General features: G+C 37.2%; 1 protein-coding gene across 3 annotated transcripts in view; it reads right to left on the bottom strand.

Annotated features, from left to right (window-relative positions):
* tacc1 (transforming, acidic coiled-coil containing protein 1) overlaps positions 1 to 27,522 on the bottom strand; it is a 63,639-nt gene that overhangs the window by 23,343 nt on the left and 12,774 nt on the right. For 2 of the 3 annotated variants that reach the window (XM_088624186.1, XM_088624185.1), the window contains exon 2: positions 12,010 to 12,113. In XM_088624186.1, coding sequence (XP_088480312.1) covers positions 12,010 to 12,113 — 104 coding nt within the window. Of the gene's footprint in view, positions 1 to 12,009; positions 12,114 to 14,910; positions 15,529 to 27,522 lie in introns of those variants that run through there. The other variant, XM_088624184.1, reaches the window with a different exon arrangement.

Here is a 27,522-nt window from a genome sequence, read left to right as displayed (position 1 = left end):
AAAACAATATGTATGCTGAAGCCCGGACACTAATGATAAAAGGAAGAGACTGTTAAGTTATTTTTTTGAATGCTTGCTCATCAGCTGTTGTCTAACTGTTTTGGAAGGAAATGAGTTTCCACATGTACTAGGCCTTGTACTATTTCCTGTCACACACTGCTTTATTTCAGTATCATTCTCAACACCATTTCAATCCTGGGACCATCAAGATACCTCCAAATACAGTTTTATGTCACAGTACTGTCAGATGAACAAAGTGTATTGATCTACTAAGTCATTTTCCCCGTGAGTAAGGATTTGAAAAGACCTTTCCTTTTGCACTTGTTTAAACCATGTTTACCTACAGCTTCTTAATACTTGTTATGGCCTTATTGATATAAATTATTCATATTATTACTAATTCTTTGAGCGTAGAGGCTCACCAACCTATTTTTTCAGTACATCACAGTTGTACTTACTGAATTACTGAACTCTTACAAATAAATTATAATAACTTTTATTTATTAAATCCCTTTCCAAACCGAAGGATGCTGTACATTGTGAAAAAAGAAAAAGACAATAAAAACTAGAGCATACAGGTTTTTACAGATGTAGGACAATCAGACCTTGGTATATATTTTATTTATTTTTTGTCACGCAACATCTCTTGCCTGTTTTAATTTTAATTTCCATAGTTTACTTTGTTAACTCTGAAGCAAGGCAAAGTGCTTCTCCTTCATCTCACAGGTACTGTATTTTTGTTGTCTGTTTGAAGATGATGCTGAAATGACACAGCCATATACTGTATAGTTTTTTTAATTTGTAAATTGACTCAGGTTACACATTTTAAACAGCAGCAAATCTGGCCAGCCACAGCAAATGTGTTTCACACCCCTGTTTTGGAGTGTCCTCTCTTTATAAACCTTAATCAGACTAACAATATATAGACTATAATCGCCCATCTTGGTTTTGTGTACAGGACTATTGACAATTAACATAATGTGCATTTAAAACTGGAAATAGACACATCTTTCCTTACACAGAGATGGGGGGTCTGGCCAAAACTACCCAGACAAGCTGTTAAAACAGATTCTCCGAGACGTTTTATGGAACAGCTAGGTCCGAGCTTTAGGTCATTAAACTACGGACAAACCAAATCATGAATATGGGTCAAATTGCTTTCTCTTTTTGGTACATTCTTTATGTTTTTAAACCATATTTTTATGTACCAGAGAAAAGAACACTAAAAAGCTGGTTTTAATTATATAAGACCTTAAGCCTGAGGATATTACAGACCTCATTAAGGAAATGCAAATACACATTTTTACGTTTCCATTTGCTTTCTTTCCACTAAAACAAGAATCACTTTTAGTCTTTTATCTTTTCATCAGCAGAAAAAGTCTAAAACACACAAATCTGTTTTGGAATCATCCAAGCTATAAATCGTGGTCAAATCATTACCCCCTCTTGCAGTCAATGTCTTTCATTGGTGAGGACAGATACGAGGTTCTAACATGCTGTTTCTAAGTGGAGCGAAGTCTACACACTTGATAAGTGAACTTGTTACATGTTACATCTATTCATTGGTTTGTATGTGCAGACTGGAGACAACTAACAAATAACAACAAAATAGCCATGTTAAAGCTTGTTTTCATTTCATTACAAAAAAAGGTTGCAAGGTCCACACATTTGGTTATAAACAATTGGGTTCATTCATTGAAAATAAAGAAAGTGAACCCCCAAGGTAATTTACTTCATTTAATTTGATGGCCTTGTTTAATTTAACAAAGACTAACAGATTTCTAAGTAAATGTACTGTAAATTTAAAGACTCAAAATACAGTATTAAAGCAAAACCCTTTAACTGAAAGTGTTGTCCCATTTGAAATCATTTTAAATATAAGACTTTCTGGCAAAAAAACACTTAAAACATAATCAACACATGACGTAATGATCCTTTACTGATCATCCACATATTGTAGATGTGGGGGAGATGAAACAGTTCTTGTGAGGGTCATCTGTCATTCTTCTTGTTCTAAGCTACAGTATGCAGTGCCTTTACAGAAGAATTAGTCTCAAATGGAAGATTGATGCATCTCTCACTGACAAAACTGCAAGTTCAAAGGATAGCTCAAGTCCAGCAGGACTTGGCCACTAATGTGCTGCCCACTGGGGGAAAGCCTGGCCTCAGTCAGTCTCATGAGATATACTGTACCTGGAATTAATACAAAAGTGTTGTCTGGGCTTAACCTGTGATCTGAATTCATATCTTTACAGTACCTACTTAGACACCTAGAAGCTGCCACAATCCATCTTTTTGTTTTTAATAACACAAGGATTCTTTAAAGACACTGGTAAACAACACCATCTCCAGTCCAGTGAATTTTAAAAAGCACCCAATTCTCTATTAATTCCACATATCTCCTGAACTTGGAATATTTTTACCATTAGGTTGCAGACAAGGAATTGATTTTTATCCATTTCTTCAAAAATGAAATTTGTAAAAACTTGGCATCAGTCAGAAAAAAATAATATGGACACGTCTTAATCAAGAAGAGAACTTCTCACAAGTATTTATGTCATAGCTCATTAAGATTGTATTCTGTACTGTTCTGTGCAACTCTGAAGAATGTGAAAGAATTGGTTCCCAAGCTAAAATACATGTTTTCGCTGTTTTACAATAACGAGCTTAAAATGGAATGGATTCACTGCACTTGCAGTTAGACAATGAAAGAAATGTTTTGTTTTGGATGTTGTGTAGGAATGACAGCAGCTGGGAATGATCAAAGGGCTTCAGATGAAAAGTGAAATTATTTTTAAACATTGCACCAATTTACTGTAGCTGATGTCTTATAAAGAAACAAAAATAATACACTGGCTCTGTGATGACTGACACATCTGTGTATTGAGATGTTCCAGAAACCGCTGTCTGAGCCCTGCTCTTAAAAAAGAAAATTAGCAGTTTTATTTAAAGCTACATAACACCACACTAGCTTTATTTGATCTGTTCATGGGAAAGCAGAAGTGTTGATGTTCTCCTCTTATTCTGTTTGAATATAAGCCTCTTTCTGAAACTTAAAACTAACATTCTACTTAATTAAAAGTTCTTAGTCACAAACAAATCAATGAATTGTTATATTTATACTTTCCAGATGTGGTGTAATTTGGAAACATAAGATGTGTAAATATTCAGCCATTTCTTACATAGAATATAAAAAATTCACTGCTAACACAAGTACAACTAGTTGGGAGCCAGAGAATGGGAATAATTACATCAGAAATATCTAATAATCCAAAATCATGCAGTCACTTGCACAAGGCAGTAGGTTTCTCGTCCCACAAAGTGATAACACATATCATTACAACATTTTCTTGCATCTCTGGTTTTCATCTCTTTATAATAATTTCTGTGAAACAGAATGAAACTGGCTGTGCTGTATCTACAGTATGACTAGTCAACAGCACAGCGTTTGGTATCTCTGCTGCTCATGAAAAAACTCACCACCAAAGATGCAGCAATTGCACTCCTCTGCTATGGCCTCTGTGGTCACTGTTATGGGTTTAAATAATATTTTTACTAAGATTTTAATATTATTAATATTTTTTCAGAAGCAACAATGTAACTCAAGCATCACTTTCAGATATCTTGTTCAAATGCTCATCTCTTGGCAAATAATGACCAAAATGAGCTATCATACAACATACAGATACAGATACATACAGATATAAGGTTATTTTGCCTCTATCAGTATAGTGTCCGAAAAGAAACCATCTCATGTTTGGTAGGGTTTGCTCATTTGGGATTTCATGTTTTATTTGTCATGGTAACACTGTTTAAAGAGCAGATACATTAATTTTATAGATCATTGCAGCTTCCAATTTTTCATTTTTTCCCCAGCTTAACCCATGTTCTCGGACACTTTACACATATTAATGGTTTTATTAAAGGAATATAAAAGCATTTCCAAGCATGTATTTAACACTTTAAAAAAAATCAAAGTTTTCTTTGAGCCTGTTGGAAAGCACTCATAAAATAAGATGGTATTACCTTGTGTTTAACATGGGATAGTGGGAAATTACATCCCTGCACTGCACTATGATTTATAAAACAAGTATATGTGGCGCATTTGTTAGAAGTACGATTACAGTCTTCACATGTCTTAGGTAGCTCTCTCTGAAATGCTTCACAATGAGACCATCCCACGTTACAGCACACTCTGCAGAGACCTTTAAACCTCTGAGGCAGCTGACCAGCATTCCTGAAGAGCCGTCTCCTGCTTTTCTTTCAGTTTATCTCCAGCTCACTTCAAAGGCTTCTGCTGGTTTGACCTGCAGGTCTCTGGTAACAAGGACACCCGCCAAGAGACATTTACTGTTGCGGTGGCTCATACATCTGCCACAGTTCCAAGAGAGATCACACAGCAGGACCTGACCCACTGATTGTCGCTCTTTACCAGCACAAAACACACACGTGGCACTTCTGAGCTACGTCAGCCACCCATAGCTTGACAGCCCCCTGAAAAAGGCAGCCAACACTACTGTTTTTTTCATTAGCAGAGGGGTCTGTAAACTAGTTCAGGAAAGTCACCTTTTTGTGAGTAGTTTTCAGCAGTCAATACACAGGCACCTGGAAAATGTTAACTACTCTGCCAAAAAAAAACGTTTAATTCAGTCCTGCAGAGCTCCAGATGAATAAAGATCAAAGACACTGTTGTACTTCTGGCCCCGGGTGTAGATCCCTGTCTCACTGCATATCTTTCACTTATCAAAATGTAGATTTTCAAGCAGGATCATCAGGAAGGTTCCGAATGAAAGGAATAGTTGGCCTGCCTTACTCTCATGGAGTAGAATAGAAGCTTTTCTGGCCTATTCGGCTAATGCTGGCGTCACACTTAGGGACTTTTCCTAGGATTTTTAGTCGTAGCCTTCATTTTCATCATCGTAATAAAATCACAGCAGTTGTAGAGAGTCGCAGCGCATGCCCCTTAACCGTCAGTTGCGTAGTGTGACAACCCCAGTGACTCAGTCAAAGCGCTCTTAACAGTCCCCACGACTCAATGCGACTCGCTACGATAAAATACTGGTTTAAACTGGTTTAATTTTCTCCTAGAAAGTCGCAAGTCATAGCGGTGGGCAGTGAGCCAGATGTGTACTTGTGAGAAAATGTGCCCACACTTTATAGTGCAATACTAATTTGTTTACAATATTTGTTTTAAAGGTGTTTTATTTTTGTAAATTTGGTCTATATAAAGAAGAATTATATTTTTGCAGATGTTCATTTGTGGAACACAATGCCTGTGTTACATTTTTAAGATGTTTACGTGCTTGTTCTCCATGTTGTTTGTTTACTTTCGTGCGGTGCTCCTCTTGTGCTCCACAGTGATTGGCTGCCAAAATGAGGCGACCTCGCAGTACTTTCGCAGCACACCACAAGATTTGGAACCATGATGAAAAGTTGGGAGGGAATCGTGTAATTAGTCACCCCCTGCGATTCTTAGTCGTATAATTTGACACCCTCTAGGACAGAAAAGGCAGCGAGATTCAGCTACTGCAGTCATTAAATTTGACATGCTCTCCAACTAGATGTCGTGTCAAGTCATGTAGTGTGATGCTGGCTTAATGTGCTGCAATAGTTCAAGAAGAAATATTATTAATCACTCTTGTTCATTTTAAATATGTTATTCTGCCTGTGTGTGCAGTAAAACATTGCACAAAATGATACAACTGTACAAAAATTAATTCCTGGCATTGACACAAACTTCAAACATATAGAAATAAATAGCTTTGCTTTCAGGTCTTAGTGCAGACTAAGGCAACTGTTTGAAGAAGCCTCTTGCTTCTGATAGGCTGGGATAACAGTGTACTGTTTCGTGCACTATCATAAGCAAGAAAATCTTTCAATCAAAGCCTCTGCTTTTAGGATAATACTAGGATTCAAAGAGATAAGAACACTAGTTTATCATTCTTGAGTTTCTGTGGAAACTTGCTTGAAAGAGTGGGATCCTGAAAGCCATGCAGACATGCTCATGTCTGTTCTCTTCAGCCCACCATCACGAATTATTGAACCACACTAAATACACTAAATAAATTATAAAAATTAATGCAGTTTAAAATTAATTAATTAATTAATGCAGTTTTTAAAATATCCATGTCAATGCTTTAATATTATGGCTTGTATCACCAGCATTGATTTATGTAGGATACCACAAGATTTGCAAAGACTACCAAACTTTGAGATTCCAGCCAAGAAATCTAAATCTGACACTCCATCATGCATCAAGGAAATGACACTGAAATAACCTGCTACAACAAAGTTAGCAGATGCAAGAGCAAAGAGAAGCACTTCAAATTCTTTTTACTTCTCCTGGTCTGGTTGTGTTGGCATTTGTCTTTGTTACTAATATCAAATCTATTACTTTAAGGGCACTGAAAACACTACAATCCAAGTCCACAATGCCAAGCAACATTAAATACATTAGATATATTATAGATACATTCTAAGTATCTATAATAGTACAGCAAACTGTACTACAGGTTTCATATTTAAACCAAAATGTCAGCTCTTAACAGAGCCAGTGTTTCAAAATCTACTGCTTTTCAAGAGGTGTGTAATCAGCCATTTCTCCTGAAGCTGGTTCTGCTCTAAAGAACGGCAAGGGAAATCCAATTAAAGAGATTAACAGGATTGGGGTTGATGAGAAGATAGGGGTGTCTTCAGAGTGTCTCTTAAAACAGGATTATCCAAGGATACTTAACCACCACACCTTCCCATATATTTAAACCTTAGGACTTCAGCACAATCACTCTGTTTTAAAATTCTTTAAAATAATAATAATAACATGCAGAGATTATTTCCATCCCTTACTCTTTGGCTATTTTTTCATAGAAATAATACATTAATCCATAAAATCCATTGTTAACTAATCTAGAATTAGTTAATCCATAGCTAATCCATTGAAACAATTAATTTGAAACTTTCAGGTGGGTGAATGAGGTCCTATAAGTGCAGCAAGCAGTTAACCTTCTTTACCCACTAAGGCAAATGAAGTAAAAGCACAAGAAATGTCTGGAAATGCACAGAAGTAGTCTGTGGCAGGGCTCTGAAACAATGCCGGGATTCAGATGCTTAGCAATTTGAAAAAAACGTTATTTTACAGCACGCACTAAAGCCTTGCCAAAGGTCCTTCTACACATCTCCTATTTTAACTCAGGCATGGAACATGTAAATATAAATAAAATGGAAACTTCTTAGAAAAATAAAATAAAAGATTCCACAAGGCAGAGTTATATCAGAATCCTGAGATCTACATCACGGAAAAGGATGAGTTCCTTAATTCATCCCAGACTGTGAAAAGGATCTGTTTTATGAAGCTATGGCATGCTTCCAGCTGCTACCAGAGGTGGTCCAGACTTTATAGGAAATTCCAAAGATAGCCGATCCCAATGCACAAAAAAAGCACACAATTTAGTGACTGAAGGGTGGATCGCAACTTTGTACAAGTCCAGCTTGAGCAGCCTGTTTTGGAGACATGAAACACAACTGGAAGGCCAGAGAAAGAGAGAGATGGAAAGGGAGGCACAACCTGTCTTCTGTCCTCCAGTCCCTGACATTTCCAGAAAGGAAATTCCACCGTGCCAGAAAGAAGTATTTAAACACCAAATATGTAATGCAAATATGCTTTATGCAGTGTAGAACCAAGGTCTCAGTTGACAGAAATAAAGCCATTTACAGTTAGTACAGAAAAGGAAGGAGCTGTAAGCTTTTTCCTGTAAACCAAAAGGGAATTTAATTTTCATTATGTGAATTTTCAAGATTACAAACAGTTTTTGAGGTATAAATTGACATCGCAAACCAAGGAATGGGCGTATATCAATCAACTGTATATCAACTGGTACTGTACTGTATATTGTGTATTTGAAACACAAGTTATACAGAATATAGACTCTGCTCAAGTGATGCTCACCACTGTATTAGTAACCTCTGCTTGAGGGACATCGTATGACAAATTTAAATGCCAAAAATGTGGGATCCTACAGTGCAAGATATCCGAGATATATAAACGGCAATGAATTCCCTTCCACTACTATTGCTATTGCTCTTTGGCAACAGCTATCTGTTGTACAAGTCAAACATGTTAGTTTTGCATTCACCTATTAAAAAAAATATACATTTCTTCACTTTTCTTGAACCACATAAGTTATATTTCTTCACTCAAGAAAGGTTTGAAGGAAGTGTGTATACAGGTATAGTGATGTCAGTTATTTTCCCACTATTTTTGTGCAAAGGCTTGCCCCTACTCAAACTACAATAGATTTGCGACAACATTAAACAGGAGTACAGTGATGCAATGGATTTTTTGCATACTTACAATGGAGGTAGGGATCCACAGGGAGAAATGTGAGACTCCCTTATAATACAATAATACAATGAGATCGTTATAGGAACATCATTAAAAACGCTTCCTTTGTGTGTGGGCTGTGCAGGTTCAGACAAGGCATGGACTAAATCTCCACCAATGGTTCTGACCGCAGCTGCCACACAGACTGAACAAATGGGCTTGGCGGGCCAGTATGTCTGACATCCCTTCTTTATATAGTAGTTACTAACTATGATATATGAAACTGAAATAGTTCTGTGATTTTGTCTCAAAAAGTCAGTAGCACCAGTACATCCGAAATCACAGAATCAACATCATTTTCAATGACTAAAAATATGATACACCCTACAAAATATGTGAAATTAGTCCCATGTACATTTCTAAAGGGAGCTTTTGCACATGTTTCTCATTTATAAAGACAATTCATCTATTACATCTATTAGTGTCGTAGGCCTTATGGACCACCTCTGGCACTGCCTGAGGTTTCATTGTTAATGTGTAAAGCAACCTCGCCTGTCCTGTGTATTCATTCTTCGTTGACCACTTCCCTTCTGCTTTGTTGCTTTTTAATTCTACATGTAAAACTACACAAAAACATTCATGGAATCACACCCATTAAAATATGACTAATTTTGGATCTGAATCACAAACTGTATATAGATTCTAAGAAAAGTAGATTAACAGAAACTACAGAAGCAGAATAAAGTTGATCAAGAGGGAAGTATCTGCAGCCTTTTCATGTATTTATATAAATTAAAAGTGCATGGAGTGTATTCACTCCAAACATAACTGAGCTTAGAATAAGGACTAAGAGCCTGTTCAATTTTCCCTTTGATGTATGCATGTGTTCTTTTTCCCCGTTCTTAAATTCAAAACATTCTACAGTGCTAAATCCCTTTTTTATACAAGTCGTCTACCACATGATTCCCAGAAATTAAAAGCCACAGAACACAGAACACTCAGAACTTCACTCATGCTTAAATATAACTTATGATTTCCCAGCTAAGCTCCATATTGTGCAAATTTCTCCTTCCCCCTCAAACCTGGCTCGAGTTAAAATAATCCATCAAAATAGTGTCAGCTATTTCTTTTTTTCAGTGTTTGTTTTTTACATGAAGGATGCTAGTTGTGTATGAAATTTAGTCTAGTTTGCATTTTATACAACCAATAAAAACAGTACAGTATCTGGTTGTTTTTTTATATATGTGTGTATTATTTTAGCTCTTTCAAGCTGGGACACCAACAAACAATCTTAAGAAACCTGCTGCCAGGAATGCAGAAATGCCATGCTTATCAACATTCTCATTGTGTACTGCCGCTAAATCAAACACCCTAATGATATTTGTGGAACAAACAGGAAATTTGCTGCCACATTCTCTAACAATGAAGCTCTAGCCACTGATGTATGAGAACATCAGATGACTCGCTTTTAAGAAAAAAAACATTTCCTGGCGTTTTAGTAAAACAGAGATTGAAATAAGACTCTCACCACATAGCAGTTTTTATCAGTTTCAGATTTTTACAAGTTGCAAGCTACAGTATAATACAAACTGTACTGTTTAAGGAGACAAAGATATGTACTGTACATTCATAGTTTAATATAACTTTAACTCCACATCTTTGGACATAAATAATTATTTGGATTAATATGGCAAACATTAAATATCCAGCACCTGATTTGGTTTATGTTGACAACGTTTTGTAATTTTATCTTTAGTAATTCTTATAAATTGAAAGCATTTAGTTATACTATTTGGAATGTTACTTTTATGAGCAGCATAAACATAACATATACTCTATAAAAAATGTAGGATATTATTGTTTTTCCAATAAATAATACCCATGTCCTTTCACCTTAAGAATCACCTAGTCGGGCACAAGTATCAAACAGTGTACAGTATGTGTTAATTCAGTATATTAAACAGCAGGGGACATCCTATCCCGTGTTCAAAGATATAAATCACACAATGTACAAAAAAGTATTATTTTATATTTATAATATATTTTTATAATAACAGCTTTTTTTTTGCTATGCAGAAGATGTTTTCTACAGCTGTGAATCTTGGGTCTTATTTCACAACAGTCTGTGATCTACGCCTACTCCCAGAGGAGAAATGAGAAAAAATCAGATTTTATCATCTGGTGTCAACTTTGGCAGCCAAGTTAAGAAGAATTAATAAGAAAGAGATGACTGGGTTGTGCTGAACTTCTTGTGTTTACATACAGCTTTTAACTGAATACCAAGGTTTAGATACAAAGACCTTGAAAAGTCTGGACTGTGTTTTTCAGTTACTAAATTGTTCTGATATTAAATGCAGCTGAATAATAACACAGTTTAGGACATTGTTTATCTTTATAATAGAATACCAAATGTGTTGTAGTATTTTATGTGGTATCTGTGTAGGTAAACAGTCCATAAGGCACATTTTGTGATCTCCATTATTATTCTTTTGATGTGATTTTGGAGAATTGCAACGTTTTTAATCATTAAAATGTAACAGTAGAGCTGATATACCTTTTACAGACTGGGAGTTTATTTCCAAAAGGTAACTTAGCATTCTTACAGGAAATTTTGAACTTTTAGTATATTCAATGAAATACCAAAGATTTTTTAAATCTTTCTGTGGCTTACACAAGTATTCATTGAATATACAATCAAAGCTGAATACATAGGTATGTATTTATTTTATGTTTTAAAGGTTTTAAATGTATACCATGCACTTAATGTTTAATAACAGTTTTGTATGACTACATAAGAGTCACAAATCTGTATAGGCCTCTGCAATATTAGCAGAGTTCTTTAAGATTTCTACCAAGATATCAAAGACTATATATAGTTTGTCCAAACGATCTGTTATAAAATACATTTTTATTTGTGACAGTAACCTAGAAAAAATATGTTCACTGCACTTTCCTGGAGATGGCACACTGCCACTTTGCATTAGCTCTAGCACAGTTTCCTCTGATTTAGATTTCAAGAGGGCAGTCAAATTCCATCAGTGACTTAAGCTGCAAAAATAGAACACTACAGCACATCATTTCTGCAGGATATTGGTTCTCCACAAACCTAAATGTACACTCTTTAAAGGCAGATGCAATGTAAATTGCACATCATGGATATTGGCTAATCACCACACATTCAAAACTGCCAGTGTAATGAATTCCACTCACTTCTATTCCATTACTTACTTATGGCAATTTAATACATGGAACAATATGTGCAAGTAAATCATCTGTACTATAGATTAGATATGTCACTCTTTCACTGTTTGAAACTAAAGAAGATATCTTTATAGTGCAACAGTTTGTAGGTTTTTTACATACAGGGGGAACAAAAACAGGAGCACTTAGTGAACTAGTTTCCTGCTTTTTTAAAAGCAGCTTTACTTCTAAAAAAATCTGCCATTCACTGGATGAACTGGTTATAGCTTTCAAATGCTTTCTTTAATTGCCTGCATGAGTATATGATGCTGTAGGCTGGGAGCTGATTTAATGCAGTGCTTCTACAAAGCCCACACTTCTATGTTGTTACCTTGGTTACCTTGATTATCCTATAGCCTATATTCAGTGTTACAGAACAGTGTATATGAAGAGGGGGGCATCAGCATGGGCTGTTACATCACACAGGCCCTAACTAGGGATCTTAGCTTTACCTGTTGTTTTAGCAGATGAATTATCCAGCTCTCCCAGGTCTCTTAGAGGGCCATGGACTGGCGTCTCAGCTTCAGGTGTCTCGAAGTTTCCCTCAGAGTCCGAGCTGTAAAAAATGGACAAAAGCAATTCACCTAATAATCCATGTTTGGGTTGACTTTCTGTACCTGAAGTCTGTTTTCTTGTGTTTCTCATCACCATGTAATGAAAAAGCTTAACGAAGAACAATGTTTATGTTACAAGAAAACACAGATACAACAGCATTTACAACATTATTGGACACTGGAGAATCTTTTACCAAAGGTTGATACATATCAATACAATAATATGGGGATTTTGATGTTTTAATTTATTTCTACAGATTCAAATGCAGAGGTAGTTCTTTGAAACCTACTGTATATCTTTTTTCTATCTTTAGAACTGCTTACAGGACAAACAACTAAAGTCACCAAATTATCTGAAGGACACCAAAAAAGAGTTGTTTCTGAATTTAATAGAGCAGTTTTCATATACTGTTGGAAAGAGGGAAAAAATGTGTTTCTGCATGAAGAAAACACCAATAATACAGATATGAAAGCACAGATACACTTTTGTATGTAATTTTCATTTAGCTCTCAATAGTTACCTTTAATTTACAGATGCTCATCTGTGAGCCAAGTTTCACATGGAGAAGAAAAATCTGACTTTGGCACTTTATTCTGTTTGCATCAGAAAAAACCAGCAGCTGAATTTTTCTCTAATTTTATTATAGGTCTCTAAATGTTCCGATGCAGGCCTGAAGGGTAAGGAGGCTACTGATTTGGCTTCAGGAAATCTGACAAATAAGAATGTTAGCCCTACAAGAATTTCCTGCTGTTGTTATGTGAGCCACCTGTCATTTAGACTTTGGCAGACTAGACTTTTCAGGGAAGCCTTTAGGCCAATGACAAAACAAAGGATGTCAAGAAAAGGACACAGAGGTGCCATGTTTGTTCAAGGTAAGAGAATTCAAATAAACAGAGTCATCAGCCCTGCAATAATGTACTGCTTTTGACTGAAGTATATACAAGTCTTGGGAAATTTCACAAAAATTGCAGGCGTGGTATTATGTTATTTTTTTAAAAACATTTTAATAACTCAAAACCCAAATTGGACACAAGAGCATATTTCAGTAGGCAGATTTGTTATAGCACATGCTTTTTAGTGCATATACTTTGATATGATTAGAAAAGGAAATGTGTTTCATTAGCAGCTGATTTACAAAACAACTCTCTGTCTTTGGCAAGGCTATAGGAATCCCATGTGAAAGGTACTGTAAGTTTGACATTAGAAGGAAAAGCAATAATTATTATAGTATAGTATTAAAATTCAGGCCATTGATGATTTCTAAAAGATCAGAAGATATTGCTCTGGATCCAAAGTCAACCTAAAACTATTTGCATACCAGAAATAAATTTAATTAAATCTTTCCCTTGTTTACATCTTAATTTTAAAATTTATTTCTTCCAGAAAAGAGCCTTATTAAAGATAATTGAATTTTACGATTATTGCAGATTTATTCAGAATTCACAATATAGAGGTGGAATATAAAAAACACTTAAATAGGACTCTCTAATGCATCCCCTTTTGTATAAATAAATGAACACCATCTCCAGTTAAAAGAAGTTTTGGGGTCACAAAGTCCCAATTTGTGGAAAAAGACCTGAAAATCTTCTTTCCTCAGCCACTTCCCTTCTAAACTACTATGGTTTATTTCTCTGGGCTGATCTGTTAAATAGTCGCCTTCAACTTTTCTGTGCCCAAGGTTAAATATATTTCTCCAGTTCCTGCCTCATGTCTGTCCAATAGCATCCTCGTTCCTGTGGGAGAGCAGGACTGCCAAATCGGTCTGGCTTTAGTTTTTGTAAATTAATTTCCTAGCTGTGGGTTTTTAGAAAAGGGGAAGCATGCATGTGTCAGGATCCCCCCCCTCCCCCCGACACTGACCATTTATGTCTTACATTTTATTTCATCACCGTAAAAAAAGACAACCAGCAACAAACAGCAGATGACAACCCCACTTCAGGTGTCATTCTTACACAGTACCTCTTGCACATATCTCTTGTCAGTAAGTCTGTCAGTAAATCCTTAAGGAGCACAGAATATAAATGAGCCCAAGCAAGAGCTTTGCGACTATTTTGGAAAGCAGTGTTGGATAGCTTTAGTCTTTCGTCTTGGATAGCTACTTGGAAACTAGGACATGCTAAAAAAATAACCCTGTCTTTAAAAAAAAAGCTTCTTCCTTCCCATTTGTGTTAGCTAAAGACTTAGAATACACAGGAGAGGCAAAATAACATGGTTGTCTCAGCCTTTTCCCTCCTTTACAGTTTGTTTAGGAAATGCCTACAGATGTGTTCACTGCCCCTGTCTTCCCACACATTCTAAAGGAGGTAACCCTGATTGCAGTTTTCAAGGGCAGATAAACCAACTATTGACCAAGAATGACAATGTAGGGATGGAGTAAGGAGCACATACATTCCTAATCCCATTTTAACAGACAGGCTTCAGGACAATGTACATTTAACAGTCACAAGTCAGAAGCTGACATGCATACAAAAAGACACAAATCAGAGGAAGCTGCAGGTTTGACATATACAGTACAAATTATTTACAGGGTAGTGTGCCCATGTTCACTGGAAAAATCTTTCTCCGCCATCATACAGAGCTGCAATTACACCTGTCTACCTGTCAGGTCACCTGTCAGTGAGTCTGTAGCATACCAAATCTAGGAAAATGACAATAATCCCTTGGGCCCTATCTCACAGGTGGAATGAAAAGCATCTCTCCTCCTACCAGATAAACACACACAAATTCCCATGCAGGACACAGGCAAGCCACACCAAACCTGCTAAAAAGATGAACAGGGGGAGGGAAAGACAACTCGCCTGCAGCCCTGGGATTTCTCTTCCTCCTGAGAAAAGTCTTCATCATCTCCAGGCTCGTCCTCGGCCCCCTCCCCCCCTTCTCCCTCCCCTCCTCGAACTGCAGACCAGGTCCACTTTGCCCACTGCACAGGCGACAGCATCTGCCACGGACTGAAAGACATCGTCCCTTGTTCTTCCTCTTCTCTGGGTGCTGCTACTGTGAACTCCGCAAGATGGAGGGGGGCAAACTCGCACAGGATCTGACAGCAAATGTGTTCTTTTTCTCTCTCTCGCTTTCTGACTAAAGCACGGATGTGGTTAAAACATCACAAGTCCCTCAACGACTGCCTCTGCCTTCACTTCCTCTAAAGGCATTCCTAGCAGCTTGTACTCTCATCACCAATGCTTCTCTTTTCCTCTAACTAGGCTAGAGCAGCCCTCCCCTGTTTGTTTTTTTTTCCCTTCTCTCTCTCCTCAGTTTTGTAATCCCCTTTCACTCAGCTGAAAGCACTCTCTGAGAGCTCACAGCCTCCTCACTCCCTCTCACTCTACCTCTGAGCACTGAATGCCAAAGCAAAGATCAGCTGGCTGCCAGATAGTGCACACGTTCTCCAGCCCACAGACTGCCTGCCTCTAACTGCCCGCCTCCAACCCCCCCCCCCCCCCCTTCCACAGTTCTTTTTTCAGGGCCGTGCTATTGTCAAAGAACAGGGGGGAGTGGAAAGTTTCTTCTTTCAAAAGGCCAGCCGGTGTAATCTGCACACAAGCCAGGCATCTTTCTGCAGGGGATTGGCTGAAGCCAGCGCTGGAGGAGGAGAGAAGTGATGTCACTCTCACCAAGACTGGAAGCAAGTTTTTTTTTCTTAAAAAAACAGAGAAGCTGAGGCTCGGCAAACCTTACAATTTCAAACAGGAGACTTGCTGACTGGAATGCCAAACAAGCTGGGTTGTCATGCTGCTGAAGTGGAGCTGCTTTTACAGTGAATCACAGGCTCCAAGATTAAGTCATGATGTTTTCATTAGAAACCCAGTGAGTTTCCCACTCAACCCAGGCAGCCCTGGTTCTGCTGGCTTTCCAAGTAATAGAGACCCACTCCAAACGAAGGTAGGGATGGCAGGGAACACAAAGTTAGCCATCACATTCTGTACACACCCTAACACATGCACACACAATCATACTTATCTGACATGATCCAGTCTAGTTTTACAGCTTACTGTTAGCCGCAATCACCGTCTGTATTACAACTTATTTGCATACAGATCATTCATGGGCATTAAGAATATGTAAAACAGGATGAGTCACGCACTGTAGGTGTCCCAACAAGTGAGGCAGAATTCTCATCTGCATTAATGCTAAAATAATTCATCCTTTTAAACATGTACATTGTACTTGTAGTCATCTACAAATGCAGTGCGATGACATCAAAAGCCATATCTGCGTGAATAAACTGAGTTATAGACACACCCATCCCTTACATTTCACATGGAAAACAAAGGTTTCAATGAAAAAAGCCATTCTAGAGTTCATATAGTACATAGCAGAACATACAGTATCACATACTGTATATCACATTTGAAATACAGTTTCCATATTGTCACTAACATAGCTGCATAGCTATAGTAGAGAAAACGAATATTCTAATATTCCAAAAAGGGCGTTTTGTAAGAAATATTTTGTCGTGATTGAATAGGAATTCATCTGAATAGTTAAACTTGTTATTTCCAATGTTGTTACCTATACAGTGCAAGAAAAACTCCAAAGTATGATTTGATATAATACATCAATGCACAACTACTCTGAAAAACTACTTTAGTAGCTCATAATCAAACTCACAATAATAAACATAATACTATTTTCTACAGGTGATGGAAATGAAGTCAAGTACCAACCCATCAGCTGCTGAGACATAGAACTGGGGTAATAATATATGTCTACCAAAAGGTCATAATTAACTTCAAACACACACTGTAATGCCCTTCTCCCTAATCCCTGGGAATCACAGTCATTGTTGTCAGATGCCTTATCCCCTGTAATTAAAGTCCTGTAAAAAATACTCCATTGAACTGCCTTGCTTTTTACACCACTGTGGAAGATGTCAATCACTCTGGGCTAACCAATCTCAATCTGCATTTAAACACTTCTACTGCAGGATATGGGATAATCATGTATTGCTGATGGACACTGAATTCAATGAATAGATTACCACATACTTAAGAAATGAGATCTGCAGTGTCTTTATAGCTGTGGCATCAAGGTGCATTTCTCTCACACTTCAATTCACCATCAGGCAGATGAGAGTCTGGATCTAACTAATTCAAATTCAATGAGCTTTATCGGCATGACCAATGAATTACAATGTTGTCAGAGCAATAACAATTAAAAAACACTTACATTGCAAACATTTATAACTAATGTCGGATACAAAGGTAGATAGTTTCAGATCACTCTACTGATAGTTCCAGTCCAATGCAGCGGCAAATTGAAATGACTTGCACCCAGAGTTAGGAGATTCTCTTGGGAGGTTCAATTAATAAAATTTGATATCAAATCTTAAACTGTAAGATGGGATAGAGAATTGCAGATAATTCAACCATGATGTTGTTCTTCTAATTAAAGATCAGTACATTAATTTGAAACAGCTAAGCATTGATCTATTTTGTAGTGAGGGCCTGCAGATCAAAGTGTAATTAACACCTTGATGAGTACAATAGGGGGCAGCAGTGACAAATCTTATGGCAGAATGGCTAATACATCAAGGTGTCCCAAGAACAACTAAGCCATTATTTAAACTACATCAACATAGCCCGAGATGGAGAGTAAGTTTATCTGAACTCTTGTATACACAGGAGAATGTGTAAATCACAATTTGATTTAAAAAGGAATCTAAGTCTAGATCTGACTTTAGCTTGTAATTACGTTATACTGTATGAGTTTTGTCTATTTTTTGTTTTTTTGTCTAATTTATGTCTAGACTTCTAGATGTCTAGTCTAATGTCTAGATTTTTATAAATCTTTTAGAAATCGTATTCTAACCTTTCTTATATAATGGTAAATGTTTATTATCATTACTAAGGGAGCAGCCCAAATTATTTCTACAGAAAAAAGTCTGCTTGTTTTATTTCCCATGATCTTAGTAAGCCAAGTCAAAATGGATACTGATCTCCAACAGTTCATGTACAACTTGTCAGCCCATTTGAAAATAGGCAAAACAGATATTTTTAGTTTTGCTGGAATTATACCTGCTTCAATTAATACTTATATTAATAATTATTAATAATTGCATGCACTTGTATAGCACTTTTCATCCCAAATGATCTCAAAGTACTTCACCAATGAAGTGCAGCTCCCATCTGAGTGATGTGACTTGTTGGTCTGTACTGGGAGTCCCACAACACATCGGATCCGGTGGAAAAGTACAAAAATACTTCATTGAGTGAATAAAAGAAGAATTTTAGGAAGGCCAGATTGTACAAGCTCAGCGTGGAATTAGCCACTGAGATAACACCCCTACTCTTATGAGAAAGAAACTAACAGTCAAGGCCTCAGTTTAATGTCTCATCCAAAGAACATCTCATCTTACATCTGACAGCACCCCTGTCACAGTAATGGGTGGATATTGGTGTGGATATTGTGGTCCAGAGGGAAGGGAGTCACCCACAGTATTAATCATTATCATATTTATATAGCCAAAGCCGTACATTCTGCTAACAAGCAAAAAAAGTAAGAAAAATACTGTACCTGAAATAGTAAGAACTGAAACTGTTTAACCTCAATTGCACTGCTGCACACATGAATGAGTGTATTGTTCTGCACACTGTCGTCACTGGTGTCCATGAGGTTTGTCTGCACAAAACATTGACTCGTTTTTAAAGATACCTTGGCTCGCCTACAGGCAAGTCCACCTAAGGTGCAGATCCAGCATACCAATGTCACACATGTGTGCTTCTCTTGACATGTGGAGTATGTTGGTTCAAGTACACAAGGGGAGGTGTCACATTTCAAACAACCAGAAAGAAATTCCCCGATGCAAGATACCAAATTAGTAAAAAAAACAACATACTATAAAAACCTTTAAAGACACTCAATTAAATGTCTTTGTTTCTGTATTTTCCCCTACATTTTCACTTTTTTTTTCTAAAACAAAATATCATATTCTGAATTTTATCATGAGAGCTTTATTTACTTTGCATCCATCTGTGTTTTTTGGCACAATGAAACCTTCTCAAGTCAGTGCTCCATCTCAAAATGCATTCTCAAGTGATCAAAGCAGTATTTAATGACTCATAGTACCTGGCTGAAGCTTTCTCAGGACTAAATCTGCTGCTCAGACACAAAGACAAGCTATTTACAAGCAAATACACACCACCTGAAAGCAAAATTACTTTCAGCTCATTAAACTTCAAATGGCTGCTTTGATCCCTGATTGTTTAGCACTGGATGCTTAAAACCACCATTCCGTATTAAAAAACAAGAAGAGTAAAAAATTCCTTAGTTTACTTTTCATTACGTTCAGATGAAAGCAACTTTGTTAGCCCATTTCTAATACCATTGAATTTATTTTTTAGGGCTGGTGTTCTTTATACATTAGTTAGATATTTGAACTGCACATTCAAAGCTCAAACTGTGAACCACCAAATCAGTAAAGAGATATCTACCAACTTTATTATTAATAACAATAACAATGAAAACAAAATAAGAAAAAAAAACTTTTTAATTGTATTTACCTGATATTCTCAAATGAAAAGAGTGGTTGAAATGTCTTTACATTATTAAAACATTATTATTGTGTTTTACAGTGTTTTACAGTATTTGGATTAACAATAATGTGACTTATTCAGACTCTGCTGTACTTTTTTCAGAAGAGTGTCCGACCACATTTCTGAATGTGTTTCAAATGAGACACATATTCCTAGGAATTACATATTCCCAACGCCAGTCAACAAAGCTTTATCATAGTGCAAGATGCCTTTTTGTTTTTCTTTGCTAGCAAAAAGGTTGTACTAAGGTTGCACCATAAGGAATTCCAGGAATTCCAAGTGTCTCAATAGGAGCGCTTCAGGCAAAACGGGCATTAATATTTAGGTGAGAGGGAAGCGATAACCTTTCAAAAGCAAGGGACACAGAGCTTTTTATTCTCAGGAGGCCCCCGTCCTTGAGCTGTGATTAAAGTTAACTGATCTCATAAAAATGGATCAGTGTCTCGCGGATTTATGGAATAATAATAAGGGAAGGAACAGGAGGACAGAGAGTGAGAGGCCAAGCCCTTTCATTCTCTACACATGAGTGAGCTTCATTTAATGGAGTGTACAGAGCTGCAAAACGCTAGGTTTTAAAAATGAAAAGGACAGCAGCAGTTGCAAGATAGATTGTTATGTGCACTACATTTTAATATGGTATAAATAAGCTTTAATGGTGATCTGTATTGTTGTTTCTAGAAGTGAATTGGGCTATGTATTTTTATATAAAAAATATATAATGTAAAAAAAAAATCAGCTTGTGTTAGCCCTTAAAAATTCTACTCTGTCTCAGAAATTAAATGAACCGTTTGTTTTCAAATATTTGCTGTGTTTTTCTAGTCCGTAAAATGTAGTATTTTACCAAAAAGAATAGTGTAATTAGTGAATAGCTAATTCCACTTAATAGGAGTCTTACAAGAAAGGCAAATGACTAAAATGTCAAGTCAAACTGTCACACTTTTCACTATTAGATACCCACTTTACTATGGTTACTGGTCACAGGTGTGATTCCCAGCCCTTTGAAATCACAAGCATGCTTTTCTGGAGTCTCTACTTCCATCTATTGGCACTTACAGTACTCTTTAAGGCAGCAATAAAGCACATGACTTCCAAACTAAACATCTACTACATACTACTACTACTACTTTCATAGTATTAACCTTCCATAGTGAATAATTTTTAGGAGAGGCATCTCAACTAAAGCAGAAAGGAAAACTGTTAACTGCGATTTGGACTCCTCATAACTTCCCCAAGTTCCCACTCACCAGTGATAATTAACTTCGATAAACGCCAGATCATATTACTCCTCAAATTTCTCAGGGCAGCCAAACCCAACTCTCGCTTTCACCCATACTTCTGAGAGAAAACAGGGAACAAGGAAGTGCTGTTGGCATGCTTTTCTGGAAAGGAGTACTGCTGTCACGGGGTTAACTGCAGACACAGGACGAGAGTGGAAACAGAAGTCTTACACAGCGCACCTTCACCTGCTGCCAGAAACAAGTACACCAGAGCCTCCTGAATAAGCTCAATCAGTAAGGACACTCGCCTGAACCCAGCCTGAGCTCTATGATCACGGGTTCGAGCCTGGGTCATGTCACTCGCCAACTGTGACTGGGATTCCTCAAGGAGCAGCAGGCCATTGACTGCGTGTGACAGAGAACTGGGTGGGTTTCATTAGGCAGGGCTCTCTCGGCTCATCATGGCAACACAGATCCCAGTCGGCCTCCTAGGTGCTTGCAGACGTGCTCCTGTCAGTCTCCTCCAAATGATGTTGAACCTCCAATTACCTGTGACATGTTTAAAGACAAACTGCTCTAGCGTGGGCAGGCTGGAGGATTCTGCCTGTGTTTGCTAATTGTCTGCTGTATGGGGTTGCAGGGTTTGTAACTAAGAGCTGAGGTTTGAAAAAAATCAATTGCTGATTATAAATTTATAATGAAAGAAAGAAATAGGCAAGCCAGGATACAAAGTGCTTGCTGTGCAGCTCATCCGACCCAAGGCGCCAGTTCTAAAAGACTCAAAATCCAAGCTGGACAGATGTTTTCCATTTGGATAGCCTGCAGCCTGTTAAACATTCAAAATATATGTTGAACTTTTCTAGGATTGCTTCAAAAAGGGTTTATTAAAATCAAATTTGCCTGAATTCAATATTAACATTTTAAAGCCTTCATGTCCAGCAATGTCAAAATCTAGTGTGAACGCTTCAGTTTATTCTGGCTCTTTTTCAGTCCAAATATTTTACCCATTCAATTAGTCAATTAGTCTTTCTTGCTTATACCTTTTTACTATCATTACTATCACAGCACCCACCGCCATTATTATAAATATCTTTAACAAGTTTGAGATTTAATGTGGAGACAGAGCCACAAACGATTAAAGTTATAAGATGTATGTGAAAAATTGTTTCATTCGGGAAATATGTGCATTCAAATGTTATTTTTAAATGTCACCCTAGGTCTCCAGTCTGTTTAGAAGACACGGTGAAAGTAATATTTCAAATACCACATTAGAGTAAACGAGTGTTTTATGCCACTTTGAGGTTTAGTTTTGTTTCTCCGTGTTGCAGCCACGCGGAGACACAGCTGCAGAAAAAGTGAAAAGAAGAAAGCTACTGCTAGCCTGAAGGGAAAGCCTCCCTCTACTGGCCAGTCTAGGTTAGTACTTTCTCTTTTGAGTGCTGTTTCTGCAGGCTCAATCTGTACTAGAAAGTACTGCATTTGGACTAGGGCTCTTCACGCTAAATTTCCCACTTCAGATCTTTGACTGTACTGTTGTAACAAACAATCAAGAGGAAGAATCAATAAGAGAATCAATTTAAACTAAGCAGAAATTGTATAGGCCTAATAAAGAAACATTAAAAACATTAAAACTAGAATCAGCGACATTCTCAACTTTGGAATTTTAGATGCATATTTTGGTAGATAATACATATCCAGGGAAGCCATACAAATCATGCCAAAATACTCTGCAAATTATCTCAAATGAATACTACTAGCCATTTTGCTTGTCTTGTGCATGCCAAACACCCTCTTCCAAGTATAAACATAATGATTTCCACAGAGGTAATAACATCACCGATGTTGGCTCTTCTAAATCTCTCTTTTCAAGAAAAAAGTCTGTGTGTGAGAGTGGAGTTGATAAATTCAATACTACCGAAGAATAAACCAAATGTTAATATAATGTCACAGTGCCTCTTCAAAACAGAAGAAAGACATTAAAAACAAGAAATAAAAACCTGTCAGGCAAAGCTTTAATTTACACATTGTAGTGCTAAGACACCATTAAACTCTTGTGCCAACAGTTCCTCTAGCTGGCATCAACAAAAGCACCAGCTGGCATCAGTGAAAGTCCTAGTGAAAGACTCCTCTGCTGGTTCATCTCCAGCTGTCACTCTGGTGTGCTTGTCCAGCTTCCTGCACCTGTTGCACTGGGCCTCACCAGCCAGGTTGTAACCCCACCACCCTGTGCCCACACACCTGTCAGTGACCTCACAGGCAGTGTATGACCCCTGAGCCCAAATCCCCTGTGGAAAAGCCTGGATGAGTATCCTTTTGACAGTCAACAGTCCTATTAATGAACACTAATTACATTATGTATTCTAGATTATATTAAAATAAACCAGACAAAGATATTAAACAAATTACAAGATGTATATAAAATTGTTAGTTGGTGATACTTTTTATTTGTAATCACAAACATTTACTATTTTATACTCTTTGAGGGCAACAGAACTGAACTAAACTGAAACCAAATACAACCAGATTTATTGGGCCAGTTTGATGGAATCTGATCTACCTACTGTTAGTCTGACTTACATTGGTGCCTTTATCCAATATAATTTACAGACAATAATTGGACTTTATGTAATAGGATATTATACACTTTGTCAGCCAGCTCACACACATACCAGAAGGGGGCACTGTTGAGCGAGATCATCAGGGCACAGTCTTGCAGTGAATGCTTCAAAGATATGATTACTGCAGCTCAGTTGCATTTTACTAAATCACTTATTTGTAGATCTTGACCTTTCCTGACACACTGTGGTATTTACCCACAGCAATCAGCCAGGAGATGCATACAAAATCTGACAGTGAGTGCAGTGGCATATTAGAAACCCTTAGACACAAATGATCATATTCAAAAACAAGACCAGTATTAATGTATCCTACTGGTTGCATAACCCATGTGACTTTTAGGCTAAAAGACACTGAAAGAAGGGGGTTGAGACATTCTGATGACATAAGGACTTCTATTTTCAGACACTATCCTTCCCTCCTGTTACATTACAGCCCAAAGCAGTTTGTTTTTGCAACGTGACCTACAAGCCATCTGATTTGGGGAACGAGGATGCCATCTAGTGGCAAAACAAGACACTGTTCCTCAACGACAGGACTAATGAGATGATTGGAAAACATGCCAGCCATTTAAAGGAGCAATCCAGAATAGTAGGGTGCTTAGAAGAGAGATAACTATCAATATTTTCAGGGAAAATGTTCACACAGCCATTTTGGTAAACAAAAATGTTGTGATTAGGCAATTATTCTTGATTGAACATAGTTCATTAATCCTTTGACAAGTGTTCCTGTACATGCGACAAACAACTGTAAAACATCTCTTATGCATTACTAACATTCTCTGTCACTCCACGGTACTTTATAAAGCACTTAGCAATGTACTTCAGAATTGTGTATGAAATATATCTGGGCATTTATTTATTAAGACCAAAAGAGTCATGAAGAGTGTGACATTTAAATACTGATCGTTATATATTACACTCTACCAGCAACCTTGCCTTTTCCCATTTCTGCTAAAGAAAGCAGGGCAATGAAGAAATTATTATGTGGAAACAAAGCAAAGCTGGAGCTGCCCTGAGCCTGAATGCTAATGATGTAGCTGACATTAAGAGATTGCCATGGGAGTAGAGATAAATCAGAATTTCAATCCTGCTCTGTAAAGACACTTATATATGACTCCTATAGTAATTGCATCAATTTTAATTTTTACAAACAGCAAGATCTTTATGTGAGCCAGTATCATGAAACACCATTTCAAGCTTCTTACCTTGTTTTGATTACATTTGGATATCCAAATGTGGAGTTCAAATAACACTAACAACATTCGTTTTTTTCTGTGCCATCTGTGCAATTTGTAAAAGAGTCTACAGCCCTTAAAACCTCTAATGTATCAAACTCCAAACTAATACGTCTCTCATTAATTTCCCTGTATTGTACATGACAGTAAAACCTAATGATAACCAAATCCGGCATTTCCAGTGAAAACTACTTCACTGACGGTGATCAGATAACCTCTCTACTGCAATAATACTCTTTCACTTGGGGGAGCAGAGACGAGAAAGGAAAATCCAAACTTTTTTTGCGTTCTTTATTGGTGCTAGATATTGGCAGTTCATCTGTTTATCTCCTCAAGACTGAGTAATCCTTCTCATGTCATTTAGGGAGAATCTGTGATGCTGTGATTCGTGTGAAAACAACAATTGCTGCTTCTGATCAAAAGGCCAGAAATGATCAGGTTTTTACCCCTACCACCAGCCTGGGATGTAAGGTTTCTGCTTTGAAACCCTTGACAGTGTACATTACCTCACTCCTAAAGTTTGTTTCCATAACATGGGCATTCTTATGATGTAAATACCCAGATATTTCTGGAAACTTACATCATAAGGCCAAAATAAAAACCATGAGATATAGAAATGTTAACGTAAAACAAAGACAGTTAAAAATGATAAATGCCAATTAGTTCAAAAACCCGGGATTTGGGGTTTTTAGTGTTTCTTAATCTTTCAGATGGTACCACTGTTAGGAAAAATTGGTAACAGGAATGTTACGTCTGCTATCATCACATACCAGAAACAATTAATGTTTTTCCAAATAAATGGGAAAACAATCACTGGGGATACCATAAAAATATGCACATAACCGATATACACTGTGTATTTGATCTTTACCATTGAAACAGTAATTGTATTATAGACCTCATTTTAAAGTAATAAAATAACTTCCATTTGGTTATTTCTACACTGTGTTGTTTGAAAATTTACAACACCACTCTGCAAATACCCATTGAGGTACTGTTCACTGAGCAAATTTAAAAAGACCAGCACATGGGTGCTGTGAATAAAAACACAACATAATATGCACACTCCAAACAAATGCGACAAAGTTGAAATAATCCAGAACTCGATGTTTATCCGGGTCTACGCCTGTTTACAGTGGATAATAATCTTGAAATAACAATCCATGGGAGTTCCCAGGCCTGCTCTGTATTTGTAGGGAACAAAGAGCTGATTGCTGTTGTTCTCAGTTCCTCCTTTCTGCCTGGATTAAATCAATTTCCCTGCATTCAGCCTGACACAAGGATTGGGAGAATCATCTGCATATTTTCTGTTACAGGTGCACAAAACTCAGTTCCAAACCTTCCAAACAGTCACCTAAATACTTCAAAGGTACCTGTCTCCTAAACAGGTAATACATAAAAGGACCATTTGTACCACTACTTCTGCAATGTAAAGGCAGAGAAAAGATACAGATATAGGTATAATCAATTCACCTGACTGACACTTTTTATTAAAAAAATAAAATAATTGTTCAACAACACAGCTAACACTGATGACCCTTATAGCAGCTGGGGAAGATTTAGGTCCAAGAACTCTTGTCATTTAGGGAAACTGTGTAGCCTCCTGCCTCCTGTAGGGTTAGGGTTAAGATTAGGGTTAGTTGTCCTCCTGATGGGAGACGGATGTGAAACTCTGTAAGTCACAGTTGCCCCTGTTGCACAACAAGACAAGAATATCATGGCCTGCTCAATCCCACTAAAAGCTGGGGACACTTGGCCAACAGCAGATCAGTGTCTGGGAAATGCCAACCACTATCAACTAAAGACCGAAACAGCAATGTGTGGACTAGAGAGCTCAACATTTACTCCCACCAAGCACCTGCGCTGGCTGCAAAATTTCAGCAGCCTTTTTTTCCATTTCTTAAGTATTAATATGGTGGTTTAGCAAAAAGGAAACTAAGATACCCTTGACAGTCACATTTCCTTTCTTATTTCTAATCTAGATTCCTTGAGACACTTCAGATTGCAATTTCTGCAACACAATTATCTCATCTTGAAGGTAAGCATCACCCAGCTGTCACAAAGCCTGGAATCAATGTTTATCTCTAATGAATTTAACAGAACATCACATGTTAGTCCATGCTCATTTACATTTCAATGCATGACACCTTATAACAGAGAAATCAGACTGCTGTGCAGTTACACATTATATTTTTAACATCTGAAAAATGCCTGTCGGGTTTTTATTATTGTATTCTGCGAACAGACAAACAGATCTCAGTTTTCTAGTTTAGTGGATCTTAGGTATAAAGAGATATAGCCTACTTAATTCTTTTGGTGCTCTAAATTATTTATGTTGACAGATTTATTTTTTATTGAGTACAAAGTGCATGTAAAAAAGAGGCAACTGAAAGTACTCCTAAAAATACCACTACACCAAAACATATTTAAGGCCCAGAAGGAGATGAAGACCTGGACGTTTTTCAAAAAACAGATGAGCATAATCAGCTTGTTATCCGGAATTGTGGGCATGAAAGGATGGAAAACAAATTGTCTTCAAACAAATTGGGAGTGAGTAGCTCATATTTCTAGAAATGCACAAGGTAAACCTTCAAGAGGTAAGAATTTATTGTTATTGCTCTGTGATGCTGGGCTCTTATAGGGTAGTTCATTTTCAGATATTTCCTCTATGATCCATTTCCACTGTAAAGTGAAAGATAATTGTTGACAGGCAGTGTGTGGAAAAACAGTGGCAAGTAAGTGTAACAGTTGGGGAAACAACACAGAAATCAGTTGGTTGCTATGTCTGATTTTATCTATGCTGGG

The sequence above is a fragment of the Lepisosteus platostomus genome, chromosome 3, assembly GCF_059453375.1.
Source record: "Lepisosteus platostomus isolate fLepPlt1 chromosome 3, fLepPlt1.hap1, whole genome shotgun sequence".
In the NCBI taxonomy this organism is placed as follows: domain Eukaryota; kingdom Metazoa; phylum Chordata; class Actinopteri; order Semionotiformes; family Lepisosteidae; genus Lepisosteus; species Lepisosteus platostomus.
Note: the sequence above shows the minus strand (reverse complement) of the source record. Positions and strands in the feature narration are given on the sequence as shown.